General features: G+C 42.3%; 1 protein-coding gene and 1 non-coding gene across 3 annotated transcripts in view; one reads left to right on the top strand and one right to left on the bottom strand.

Annotated features, from left to right (window-relative positions):
- The window catches only part of LOC120034502 (C1q-related factor-like), a 52,221-nt gene extending 42,230 nt beyond the window's left edge, over window positions 1-9,991 (top strand). Inside the window, exon 2 of one of the 2 annotated variants that reach the window (XR_005474041.1) lies at window positions 9,782-9,889. Coding sequence is in view for 1 of the 2 variants with exons in the window: in XM_038981090.1 (XP_038837018.1) it covers window positions 9,782-9,961 (180 nt within the window). In the remaining variant the exon portion in view is untranslated. Of the gene's footprint in view, window positions 1-9,781 lie in introns of both variants that reach the window. The other variant, XM_038981090.1, reaches the window with a different exon arrangement.
- Window positions 7,761-7,835, bottom strand: trnag-ucc. Its single transcript has one exon. It is a non-coding gene; the product is annotated as a tRNA-Gly (tRNA).
- Window positions 9,992-14,491: the final 4,500 nt, after the last annotated feature.

The raw sequence follows: 14,491 nt of genomic DNA, 5'->3' as shown, positions 1-14,491 counted from the left end.
TACCTTAATATGGCTCTCAATCAGAGGAAAATGAAAACCACCTGCCTCTAATTGAGAGCCATATCAGGTCACCCTTAACAAACATAGAAACACACAACATAGACTACCCACCCAAACTCACGCCCTGACCGTCAAACACATACAAAATAACAGAAAACCGGTCAGGAACGTGACAACAATGACTCAATAATCCATGCTCTCTGGGAATGCTATAAAGTCCAAAAGTTATGAGCGAGTTAAAAAGTTGTCTGTCATAAGTATTGAGACACCCAAATGGGCTGGACGATTCTCTTCTCATCACTCATCTTGAAAAAACGGATACAAAAAACATGGAAATCAATCCGTCAATTAACATGATGGAAAAATCAAATGATTTATTATTGAAATATTGAAATAGAATGGGCGAGGAGAACAAATTGGTACAATTTAAGGCAAACATTCATTCAGGCACTAGGGAAGGGGGTGTGAGCGTGTGGGTCTGGGCAGATGAGATGTAGTCGTTTTTTGTGTGCGTCTGTAAGTTGTTGTTCGTATTTGTATGTTTGTATTTGGTGTGAAAAATACTAAATAAAATGAACAAAAATGTATTATAAAAAATGTAATGTCTAAATTACTTTAGGCCCAACCTTGGGCACTTTGGCTTTGTTATTGTCACAATGTTATGGTCACTGTAGCCAATGGGAACTGATACAGCGTTGCATCAAAGCTCTGCAGCATTAGTGAAGATATAATCAATACAAGTGGATGTCACAGATCCAACACTATTATGTGTGTAAAGTATTATCCAAAGCAACATTTAGAAAATGTCTTTGTATTTCCCCCTAGAGGGCTGTTGGAAATACAATACTGCGTGAAGGAAGCTGTTATCTGCGTGTCATTTCCCAACCTATCAACATGCATCTCAGTGGTTCCTTCTTCATGTCTCTGGGGGTTTCTTATGCTCTGGTGCACATCAACACAAGACTGTTTAGCCTATTGCTGTGTATCCAGGTGTGACCCATGCAGTGTGTTTAGCATGGCAATCTATACACAGCAAATTGAACAAACATGAACCATCTGGATCCGAATCTGGCATGTTATATTAGTGTCTGTCTTGATTAATGAAACCTGTTTGAAAATTTGGTGTGAAAAAAAGTGCTTTTTCCCGTAATTATCATATAATTCAATTCACAAAAAAAGAAGGGGACTGAAAGAAAGTTCAGGCTATGTTGGGTGTTAAAATACACATATATGCATTGCATTCATTTACTTTGTAGCATCTATTATTTCAGAATAGTCTAGACATTGAATCAATATATATCTGTGGTAACACTTTATTTTAAGGTACACATATTAGCCACTTATTTGTAGTTTATAAGTATGTATATAATGATCTTATATGGCCTTTATTATGTCATATTAGCCACTTATTATTCAAAGGCATGTATTACTGGCCAATCCTTAATAACATCATCATTAGCAATAATAAAGGCATATTCATATTTAATAAAGAACAAGTTACACAAGAAACAGACTCTTAATAAGCTGTCTCAATGTGGGACAGGTAAGGGGATTGTACCTCAATATGTGTTCCCTATTATAAGTGTGACCTCATTGGACAGAAAGGGGCACACCTCCCCTCATATATGCCATACAGCCAACTTTTAAGTCATTTGATGAAAAATAAATAACAAATGAGCAACTAAACTTCAATATATACTTCCATATATGGATGTTGACTGTATGGCATGATATAATGTGGATCGCAAAAGGGGGCGTACCCCCCCACACCCATGAGCAACACCATAATAATGTTTCCCTGAAACTAATTGTTTACATCAATTGCTAAAATCAGACTTGAATGTTGGTTATTTGACATATATCAATCAATGTATTATGCCATCAAACTACACAACTCCTCAGTTTCAGGCAAACATTATATGATTTTGCTCAAAGGTGTGGGGAGGTGTGACCCTTTGTAATTCATAATACATCCTTATCCAGCCAAAATTCATGTATATATGGAAATACTGTATAGAAATGTAGTTGTTTACATAAGAATTTTGACTAGAATGTTGGATGTATGGCATATATGAACAGAGTTGTGCCCCTTTCTGTCCAATGAGGTCATTTATGGATAGTTAAAATAGGGAACACATATTGAGGTACAATCCCCTTATCAGTTCAACATTAAGACAGCTCATTAACAGTCTGCGTTACTTGCTCTTTATTAAATGTTAATATTCCATTATTATTGCTAATAAGGATGTTATTAAGGATTGTCCAGTAATACATGACTTATAATGTTTGAATAAGAAAATACTTAAATAAGGCCTAATAAATGGCTAATAAGACCTAATTAAGGCCTTATAAGTTACTTATATACACACTTATAAACTAAATGAGTTGCTAATATGTCTACCTTAAAATAAAGTGTTACCATATCGGTATATCTGTCTCATCAGCTAAACAGTCATCTTAACACTCTGGCGCTAAAATAAAGCCAGAGAATATCTTTGGGCTAGGTTTAGGTTTTTTAGCACTGAGACTGAGGGGCTGCTGTTTGTCTCTGTATGTCTTCAGGATCAGAGAGCCTCTGTCTAGAGTAGACGGAGGTGTCTGGGGTAGGGAAAGGCGAGCTGCCCTAGGCCCTTGGTATCGATCCCACCATGTGCGTGCGTGTGTCTCTGTCTGTGTGCGTGCATTCATGCATGTGCCTGCGTGTGTGTAACCCATTCCCACTCTGACAGACCCGGGATGTAGTCTATGACCCCCACTCTATAATCAGCTGGAGGGGTAGCAGAGGCGGCCCTCTGGCCTTGATTTGCTGTGTAATTGGACATCGGATTTGACATTCTGCCGAGTGGAACATTAGAAGCAGTCTAATTAGGTGCGGTAGGACTATTAAATGAAGATTTGCCCATGTTGTTAAGAAATACCACACACATTGGAAATGTCAAGATGACACCCCGCTGTCATCGCCAACCAACGGAAGAAAATCTATCACTTATCGTTAAAGTTTCCCAACGGAAAGCAAACACAATCCCCATACTACTACTTCTCTCCAACGCCATCTCGTCTTCAGCCTCTCTGCGGCCGTGTCCCTCTAAATAGCAGAGCAGCAGCCAGACCTCGCTAGGACTTCATCTCCACTGTCATCTCCGATTGAATAGTTTATGAATAAGTGCTGTAACATCCCCATACATTGAAACACAGGAGCGTATGGTCTAAAATAGCCTCTGGGTTTTCATCTGGAGATGACTGACTCCTGCATGACATTTGGTGTTGACTCACACGGCTCCTTCATTATAATGAGAGCACATACGGGGGACGGGAAAGCGCCCATGGGCCTGTCCTTATGTAAATATTTTCTCTGTAAAGCCCTGACATCTCGCCATCACCCAATTCAATCCATTCTGATAACCCCCAACCCCCTCTCTCACAGCACAGGGAACCCTCATGTCAATGGCTCCGAAGTGACTCGCACTCAGATGGCTAAGTTACTGTATGTGCTTAACAAGGTGTCTCTCCCCTCTGAACATGAATATGGGAGATATCAACAGTGAGATATCAACAATCCATCCAGACAGAAATGATGAATAGGGCACTTCATGAAAAATGCATGCGGCAGCAAAACGTCTGAACCTGCCTCTCCTTCAAGACTATTAACACTTTCTGCCTAAGCTTTGCCTCGTTAGGGAGGTTTCTCACGCTGCAAAACCATCCTCTCAATATCCCACAATACTTTGTGGTGCATTTCAAACAATAACTGTTTTTAAAAAATTCATAGCGACTAAAATAAACGTGCCTTATGTTGTGCAAGGGTTCAACGTGTCACCAGCTTCTACCCTAAAAACACTGTGTTACCAAGATGCAGGGAGTGAGTGGGGATTGAGACCGAGCAGTGCTGAAAGGTGAGCATTTCTCACAGCATCTGACTGACAAGAGTGAGTCACCAACAGACAAGAGTGGCTAGGACACACATAGGTCAGAGTTGACGCTTCCCCCTCTACCTCTCTCTGTTTCTCCTCTCCTCCTCCTCCCCTTTCCCAGTGATACGTCTGTGCCAATACATCGGCATCACAACAAGCCAGAGGATTTCACAGCCCCGTCGTTATCACTGTTGCCCCATCCATCGCCTCTGCGTTTTCTCGTGTCATTATCCTCCCGAGTGGTCGTTGTTTCTAACCGATAGGACACAGAACTATAATACATAATGCATTTCCGTGATGACAGGCTTTGATTTGACTTGACACCCAGTGGGAGGGACACTTGGCATTATATAAACAATTGTATAAGCTGTGGAGAGGTGCATGCGACGAAAGGAATTCACGTTACAAGGAGAAAAGGCCCTGAAGGTACAAACAGAACAGATGCAGTGATTAATGCACAAAGCCTTTCTTTCCTTCTCCTCGACAGATGGTGGCTCTCCCGTACCATTTCCTTCTCTCAACAACTTATCATGTATTTAATCAGGTTTCTACCACAAATACACCAATAACACAAAAGAGGAATGGACGTTTTTGACACCATGACAACCTTGCTCAGAACAACACCTGACACCAAAAATCTGTTGGGCAACGGTCTTTTGACTAGGGAGATGTGTGTATGTGTGTGTGTGTCTTTGAGCGCGTGCAAATGTGTGTGTGTGTGTGTTTGCGCGAGCGCGCATGTGTATCTGTGTGTGCGTGAGTGTGCGTTGGTGGTGTGGGTTAGGAGATGTGACAGGGTTGTGACAAGGTGGCTAAGCTGCCATCAGGCATGCGGCTCACGGTTGGGTGTTCAAACCCAATTAGGTGGCGGTACACTTGGATTTAGAAAGAGGCGAGCGAAGTTTAAAGAATGGAAGCTTAACGCTGAGTCAACAAGTCCCTGCCAGAGAAACGTCAGAAGCTGTCCTCCATCCAGACATGTCCTTGCCACTCCAACTGGAGAGAACAGATCAGTGTCCAAGAGTGTCCAAGAAAGGGACTGTTACTGACACCAGCAAACAGCTAGGCCAACAAGGTCCTATTCCAGTACAACATTTCAATGGGTTGTTTGAATCTTTTGTATTGGCAATCAAGACAACAACACAACACCAGGCATTTCAGCTGTTAGCTATAGGATAATGCAAAATGCCATCGCAACTCAACATGATTCCCAACTCCGTAGGACTAATCAGGTTTAGCAGAGGACAGTGAATATGCAAAAAGCTGTCGTCCCTTCATCTCAGAGGCCTATTATAGGTACGAGTGCTGTCATTATTGATAAACTCCACATTCATATTCAAATGTTTTCAGAATGCGAGCGGAGCCAAGTGGAGTGGTATTCACTGTGGAGTCTTGGGGGGGGGGGGGCATTATCTATTAAGCTGAAGCAGCCCAGCCTCAGCCCTCAGCTCCCAACTCTCTAGTGTTCCAGTACCACGCAGAGCATTATTCAATCAGAGACATCACAGCGACAATGTGACGGATGCTAACATGCTTCAGCAGCTACGGCAGGGGGAGACGAGACAACGTCAGACGACTCTGGAGCCATTTGCATTCGCTGCAGTAGGCTAGGCTGGCCTGGGCGCTTATGCTTTGATTTGTTGTGTCAAAAGTTCCACGTCGTATTCTATTTTGAGGCCATGCTCTGCCAGTTGCCGTTTTGTTTTCCCTTTCCATCTCGCTGCTTATTTTGCTCACTCCCTCTTTCTCTCGCTTTCTCTCTCGCATTCCAAAGTCTAACCTATGGCTCGCGCTTCCAGCTTGTGAGTTGTTCTGAGTACAGTGTGAGGGTAGATTATGTGGCTTCTCTGTCATTGTGTACAAGAGCGACCGAGTGAAAGAAATAGAGAATCAACAATGAATTGAGCAATGAATGACAGCTTCAATCTCAATAATTTAATATGACTACAGGCGTGGTCAGATTCTTTGTGATCAATGGTTGCTGAGAACAAACACATCGGATTTCTAATAGCGTAAGGATAGTCCTTGGCAAGTTGACTTCCTAACACAAGGAGTTGAAGCGAGTCATATCACACACCTCTGACATCAGAGGTCCCAGAGTTCAATCTGAATGCAATAAGAGAAATATTTGAAGAAGTTTCATCAAAATCCCCATAGACAGATCCAGCCAAGTCCCTATCCGCCGCCCCCATCCGGCACCAAGCAGCAACCTTCTAATAAGAGCGTGTTGACTTTGTGTGCTCAGGGCGAATCATCTCATATTAATATGCACTGGACGACTGCTGCTACGGATCAGGAGAGAGAGCTTTGTTTGCACATCGATATGAGCCTTGCGAGATTTAATCAGGAAGGTAAACAATGAAAAAAAGACTCAAAGATGCATATAGTACAATGTGCCATAAATAAACCTGCACCTTTAAGGCTGGCTTCAGCATAACTGTTTGGCATAGTCCTTCATAGCATTACCCAGAGTACTTCACCTTGAAAGTACTCTCCGATATGGCAAAGATCTCCATGCAAGCTGGAATGTCTAAGCCACAGACAACTGTTACTGAACGTTCCTCTTATTCTGGCTGAGAATATTCTAAGGCGTCTGGCATGATGTGTCTCAACAGCCACAATGACTTTCTTCCTCTGTTGTGAGAGGAGTGGAACAGACAAGAGGGAGATAAACGAAGGAGAAGGCTTCATGAAAATCACTGAGATTTATCCGATTCTCATTATCGTGACTATCTGAGGGTCAGCAGGGTGCTTCATACCCAGCTGTCAAAGAAGTATTCCAAAGGACTGGCAAGGCTTCCAAGATGCCTGAATGTGATGAAAGCGATGAGGCACTGATGTCAGTAGATAAAATGCTGCTCCATGTGAAATATTGTATTATCGTATTGTCTCCATGGTGAAGAAGTTAAGCTTTTCCGTCTGTCACAAGACAGAGAAGGGATGACAGGCACATGAGGTGTTAGCAGTGGATGTGTGCCCTATCAATGTTGAACATGATCTTGCAGTTGGTATTCTTCTAAAAATCCAATCACATTTTATTGGTCACATGCGCCAAATATAACAGTTGTAGACTTTACCGTGAAATGCTTACTTACAAGCCCATTCACAGTTATGTAGAGTTAAAAAGGAAATAGTAACACAATAAAGTAACAATAACGAGGCTATATACAAGGAGTACCAGTACCGAGTCAATGGACATGGTAACGAGGTAGTTGATGTAATTGAGGTAGTTGAGGTATTCTCACTCTTCTTCACATGCCATTTGAGAAGCTTTCCGCTTCTCTCTCACTCAGTTCTAGTCGTTCATCGTTTCAAAAGACTTTCATAGACCTCCTTTGGAAGACTGGGCAAAAGTTTTCCCAGCTTTAAAGGAGAAAAAAATATGACCATGTTTTTTCATATTGGTTGATTTCTTAAAGCCTTTAGAGGACTCATTATACTTTCTCTGACAGATGTCGTTATGCCCGCGATGATGGGACGTTTCCAGTAAATTTGGTGATTTATTGATCATGCATTGTCACTCACATCATAGCTTAGCTTAGACAGGTTTTTAAACACAGTGTGTCAAATCAATACATGTATCTCTCAAAACCCTTTGTTCAGCACTGACTAGGGACGGACTCAAAATCTGTTATTTGATTTCATTGAATAGACGGCTTCAATGTCCCTGCCTGTTGCTTGGAGTCACTCACAACCCATCACAGCTATTCGGCATTACAGGACATAATGCACATGGATAACTATCTGCTCTCACGACTTGGAAAAGATAAAACAAACAAAGCCACTTTGTCTGACACTCTTATCCAGAACAACATTCAGTAGATACATGTTTATACTTTTTCCCCGTACTGGTCCCCGTGGGATTCAAACCCACAACCCTGGTGTTGGAAGCACCATGCTCTACCAACTGAGCCACACGGGACCCTCATAATTACAGCAGTAGTAGAGGGAGGGAAGTGAAATACATAGATTCATTAGACAGCAAGTCTCCCTCCCTGTCTCTCTCTACTCCTCCACCCATCCCTCTGATCTCCCGCTCTCCCCTAACCCTGGCACACAGACAATCACTGACAGGTCTACAAGTTTAAACCCCATCCGTGTGTTGTTGCAGGATGTCTGTGCCAGCCCCTTGGCCCTCAGATATGTCAATAAATCCATTGTGTGTGGCCCCTGGTTAAACGGGCCAATTAATTGTCCCATCTTATCTCTGCCACCTGCTCAGCCAGGCTGCCGGGCGGCACACCAGATCTGGGACCCTGCCCATACTTTAGATTCAGATCCAGCTTTTTAGAGAAGAAATGCATGGGAAAAGAGTAGTTTGATTGAGTTTATGACAGCTGTGTTCTTCATTGAAAAGATTCTTAGCTACAGACAATATCAGGGTTTAGGGCAACTAAATGTATATCTCAGATGCTTTGGTCTTCCAAAATGTATGGTGCTGATGCTATTTATTTAGGCCCTTATCTTTGTGTGCTTGTGTACTGGTGATGTCTCAGTGCAGTACAATACTGCTGCACTACAGTTTCTTTTTGTAAAACTCTACATGAATGGTCAATGGTTAGCTTTTAAATGTATTTATTTATGTCTCATGCACACACAGACACAGACACAGACACAGACACACACACACACACACACACACACACAGTTATTACTGTCAGGGCACCCGTTTCTCACTACAGCCCACGCTGTTCTCCCAGGAAAGAGGATAACGTTTCAGATGGAGCTTAATTAGCCAGGACCAGAGGTCAGGGAGATCCAGCTCCAAACGCTCAGACTGCCAAGCAGTCTGGCAATACCATACTCACCACATAGGCTACGGCCAACATAAATGCAATTGCTGTGGTAGTTTTACAGTCATTTATTAATTCAATCACACTTACAACATATCTTACTTTCACAGTATTTTCTCATTCACTAAAGAATAGGGATTTATTTTTCACTTTTTATAAGTTGATGTGAGGTGGGTGTCCTTGATGTATTTCACTGTAACTCCTCAGTAGTTCCATCTACACACTTAGAAAAAAGGGTAAGCCTTTTTGGCTTGAGGTAAAAAAAGGGGGAACCAAATGGGTTCTACCTGGAACCAACAAAGGGTTCTCCTATGGGGACAGCCGAATTATTCTGTAGTCCTTTCCTGCAGTCAAATTACCTAGTGGCCTCATGGGTAGAATGTTATTACTATTTTTCATAATTAATAAACATTGCATAGAAAAAAAACTGCAGAAAATCCGTTATTTCTATATCAAAAGGTTTTGTTATATTTCAGTCTTCTGTGACGTATATAATGTGTAATATTGGGATACAAACTTAAAATGTAATACATTTCAACTCTATATCTGACATGGTACAGGTGTCTTCTTTTTTTAAAGCCCCTAACCATGTGTGTGAGGTGGGTACTTTTGTTTCAAAGTAGAATTGTTTAAGACTACCAGGAAACACTCCTTGTGACCCTGATTTCGCCCACTGCAGTAAAAGCTTTTAAGGTTCCAGATGGTACTTATTTTTGTGTATAATGGAGCCAGGTCACCAGGAGAGTGAGACCCGTTGTTGGGTTTCTTAGAATGTCTACTCAGGTGGAGAACACTGAGCAGCCCTTTGAGCAGAGACAACAACCACCTGACCCAACACCCCAGCCCACCGCCATCAATTCATGGCGGAACGTTCAATGACGAACCAATGACAGCCTAATTAAAATCATGTTGTGGTTACGATGCGCCAGAAGGCTACTGACCCGTCGCTTGTTCTTTTTGGGAACAAGGCAAAATCAAAGCATGACAACAGAAATGACTTCCATTTCAGATGATCAAATGAGTGCAGTACGTTTCTCTAACCCATACATCCTCTCTTTCCTCTCCTCTCTGTTCCAGGTGCGAGCCAGTGCCATTGCCCAGGACGCTGACCAGAACTATGACTACGCCTCCAATAGCGTCATCCTCCACCTAGACGCAGGCGACGAGGTCTATATCAAGCTGGACGGCGGCAAGGCTCACGGCGGCAACAACAACAAATACAGCACCTTCTCTGGGTTCATCCTCTACGCCGACTGAACCCACGCAGGTGGCACGTCCAGAGAGAGAAAGACAAGAAAGTAAGAGATTGAGAGAAAGAGTTCTAATGAGGGAAGGAAGGGGTTAAAAGCCAGAATGCTTTCTAGTTTCCTGGTTCTCTCCATCGTCACACCAACCTCTGCATATAAAACACATCAGCCCCAAATCAAGGTTCTCCAGCTCAGCTCGGCCTGCCTGCCTGTCTGCCGTGCTGTGAGGGAGGGAGGGAAGAAGAACACGATGATAGGGGAGGGAGTAGTGGGGGGTGAAGCTTGGTAGAGAGAGGTGCCCTCCTCATCAGAATTCTAACCTGTCAGTTGCTCCTCGCTTTCTGAATATTTCTCCTCCTCAAACTGGAAAATAAACCAACTAACACCAAGTGGATCCGGCCTCATCTTCTCTCCATAACAGTATGGACTCTGTTGACTGAAATTGTCCTATCTTGTCGTTGTGTGCTTTTCCTTAGAATATCAGTATTTTACTTTTGTAAAAGATACTACTGCATCGTATATTTACACAAAAGAGGATATAAAAAATATGTTTGTCCCTTGTGTGAAAAAAAAACCTTGATTTTGAGAGAACGGTTTTGTGAGATGTTGATTGTGATTCCGAAGCCTTTAGTTGAGAAACGGTAATGAAAAGGTGTCATTATGGTTTCTAAAGATGATTCTAATAATGATTTCTTGCATTTGACACCTGGCTATCACATGGTGTTTGTTTATGTGTGATGTCAGCTGTGGGAACACAGACCTGGTTTGTGGCTGAATGTTATTCATGCAAGGCATGTTATACAGATACAACATTACATTTTCCGTCGTCCCATCCAACTTATCTAGAGTCTCTATCCTTGCCCCTTGTCCCGTCTCTATACCCCTATCCTATTTGTCTATACAGGGCCAAAGTGGGTTGAAAATAGACTCAAATGACTATTAGATGTTCTAGTTATGTATATATCCTTCACCACCAGAGTCGTTCAATGAAGCCACATATTCAGATTCTGAGGTAACTTATTTTATAAAACAACAGTGTCCATTACTTCAGCTTCGTCCTCGAGCACTCTGCTGTGGTGAAGTAAAACATATCAAGCAGAGCAAGGAGGTAGAGAAAGAGAGATGGAGAGAGAGAGATGGAGAGAGAGAGATGGAGAAAGAGAGATGGAGAGAGAGAGATGGAGAGAGAGAGATGGAGAGAGAGAGGGGTGGTGGGAAGTTTTTATGGCGAGGCAGATTTTCTGTTTCAGTGTCTGAGGCTTCACTGGATGTCATTAGCTGCATATTCACTGATACATTCAAGCATTATGGTAATATTTACTCAACATGGCGGACTGACAGCTTGCTTTAGAATGAAATTGATTGGGTGAGTGAGTGACTTGGCTTCTTAGCATTGTGTGTGTGTGTGTGTGTGTGTTTGTGTGTGAGTGTGTGCGTGCGTGCGTGCGTGTGTGTGTATGTGCCTGAATGTGTGTGTTGGTGTATTTGAGTGTTTGCATCAGAGCATGCGCCGTGCCATTGCTACATTGTTGTTTTTCTGTTATTCTGTGCTACAGCCAATGACAGATATTTTACTCAGCAGACAATGAGATTGCATTACGTAGGGAGGGGAGCCTCTGTAGAGATGATGAGAAGAACAAACAGCTTGTAAATGAAATCTATGCTATGTTTGTCTATCTAATTTTATCTTTTTGAATTGTTGAATACATTTAAATAATAAATGGGATTTTCAGAGTCACTTGTCTCAAGATAATTATTTTACCCCAAATACTCTTATTGTGTTGAACTATTTAGAGTGCAGACAGCATGGTTGTGAGGCCAGTTGGATGTACTGCCAAATTCTCTAAAACAACGGTGGAGGCGGCTTATGGTAGAGAAATGAACATTAAATTATCTGGCAACAGCTCTGGTGGACATTTCTGCAGTCAGCATTCCATTTGCACACTCCCTCAAAACTTGAGACATTGTGCATTGTGTTCTATGACAAAACTGCACATTTTAGAGTTTTATTGTCACCTGCACAAGGTGCACCTGTGTAATGATAATGCTGTTTAATCAGCTTCTTGATATGCCACACGTGTCAGATGGATGGATTATCTTGGCAAAGGAGAAATGCTCACTAACAGGGATGTAAACAAATTTGTGCACAACATTTGAGAGAAATAAGCTTTTTGTGTGAATTTCTGGGATATTTTATTTCAGCTCATGAAACATGGGACCAACACTTTACATGTTGCGTTCATATTTTTGTTCAGTATCGTTTAAACTTTTACAAAAATGTATATAATAATCCATGCATACATTTTTCATATAGGTGGCCCCTGGGAATCGAACCCACAATCTTGGCATTGCAAGCGCCATGCTCTACCAACCGAGCACCAGAGAACCAATTGTCTGTTTAAGCAAACATGAAACAGATCCTGTTATAAATGCCTTCTCCTCTCTATCTCCTTCATATCAGTCTAACCAGAGATGATTTGGGATGATAGGTATCAGGGAGGCAAGGAGGAGGGTAGGAAGGGTGCACCCCTCCCAATATCCTCCACTCCTCTCCTCTCCTGTGGAGAAGCTATGGATCTGAAAAGGTGGGCTGCAAGATAAAGTCCATCTGACTCCAGCAAAGTCCGCCAGCGCAGCAGTGGAATAAATCTACTAAATATAATGCTCATTTAAAAAGTGAATGACTCCTGAAGGAACACCACAGTCTGAGATCTCAGCCTATGCTCACAGATACTCATCAACAGCGGAACTATTTATCCACCGAAGAAGGCTAGAGGGGGGGAGAGAGAGAGAGAGAGAGAGAGAGAGAGAGAGACAGAGAGAGAGAGAGAGAGAGAGAGAGAGAGAGAGAGGGGGGGGGGAGAAGAGGATGGAGAGAAAGCTGTGAATGATCTGAGAGACAAGGCAAGAAGGGCATTCCACGCCATCAAAAGGAACATCAAATTCAACATACCAATTAGGATCTGGCTAAAAATACTTGAATCAGTTATAGAACACATTGCCCTTTATGGTTGTGAGGTCTGGGGTCCGCTCACCAACCAAGAATTCACAAAATGAGACAAACACCAAATTGAGATTCTGCGTGCAGAATTCTGCAAAAATATCCTCCGCGTACAAAGTAGAACACCAAATAATGCATGCAGAGCAGAATTAGGCCGATACCCGCTAATTATCAAAATCCAGAAAAGAGCCGTTAAATTATACAACCACCTAAAAGGAAGCGATTCCCAAACCTTCCATAACAAAGCCATCACCTACAGAGAGATGAACCTGGAGAAGAGTCCCTTAAAAGCAAGCTGGTCCTGGGGCTCTGTTCACAAACACAAACACACCCCACAGAGCCCCAGGACAGCAACACAATTAGACCCAACCAAATCATGAGAAAACAAAAAGATAATTACTTGACACATTGGAAAGAATTAACAAAAAAAGAGAGCAAACTAGAATGCTATTTGGCCCTAAACAGAGAGTACACAGTGGCAGAATACCTGACCACTGTGACTGACCCAAACTTAAGGAAAACTTTGACTATGTACAGCCTCAGTGAGCATAGCCTTGCTATCGAGAAAGGCCGCCGTAGGCAGACATGGATCTCAAGAGAAGACAGGCTATGTGCACACTGCCCACAAAATGAGGTGGAAACTGAGCTGCACTTCCTAACCTCCTGCCCAATGTATGACCATATTAGAGACACATATTTCCCTCAGATTACACAGATCCACAAAGAATTCGAAAACAAACCCGATTTTGATAAACTCCCTTATCTACTGGGTGAAATACCACAATATGCCATCACCGCAGCAAGATGTGTGACCTGTTGCCACAAGAAAAGGTCAACCAGTGAAGAACAAACACCATTGTAAATACAACCCATATTTATGCCTATTTATGTTCCCCTTTGTACATTAACCATTTGTACATCGTTACAACACTGTATATATACATAATATGACATTTGTAATGTCTTTATTCTTTCGAAACTTCTGTATGTTAAATGTTTACTGTTCATTTTTATTGTTTATTTAACTTTTGTATATTATCTACCTCACCTGCTTTGGCAATGTTAACATATGTTTCCCATGCCAATAAAGCCCCTTGAATTGAATTGAATTGACTGAGAGGGAGATGGAATAGGAGCAGAAGGTGCTGTGACAGAGACAAATGTAGAGGAGAGAGGAAGAATGAATGACGGAGAGGAAAGGCAGAGGGGGATGAGGAAGACATGAAAAGGGGGGAGAGAATGGGAGGGAGAGAGATAAAGAGAGGACTAGACAGAAGGATAGGGATGGGGGGGACTAATATAGATTGGGTGAACAGAGAGAGGGAAGTGGATTGCTTTTAGGTGGGAGGGGTGGACCATCCTTAGACCAGGAAGGAATGGGATATGACACTGGCAGACAGAAATGTTGGTCTGCTCTGGTTCTTGGGAAGGCCATTACCGCCTCTACAATACATGCTTCTAATTAAGAATAACAGTGGTGCTAAAACATAACCACAGCTATGGGAGAAAAGTCAACAGAAATTCCTATCAAAATCCTAT

Source organism: Salvelinus namaycush, chromosome 41 (assembly GCF_016432855.1).
Source record: "Salvelinus namaycush isolate Seneca chromosome 41, SaNama_1.0, whole genome shotgun sequence".
Lineage (NCBI taxonomy): Eukaryota > Metazoa > Chordata > Actinopteri > Salmoniformes > Salmonidae > Salvelinus > Salvelinus namaycush.
The sequence above is the reverse complement of the archived record's forward strand: the minus strand, read 5'-3'. Positions and strand labels throughout refer to the sequence as shown.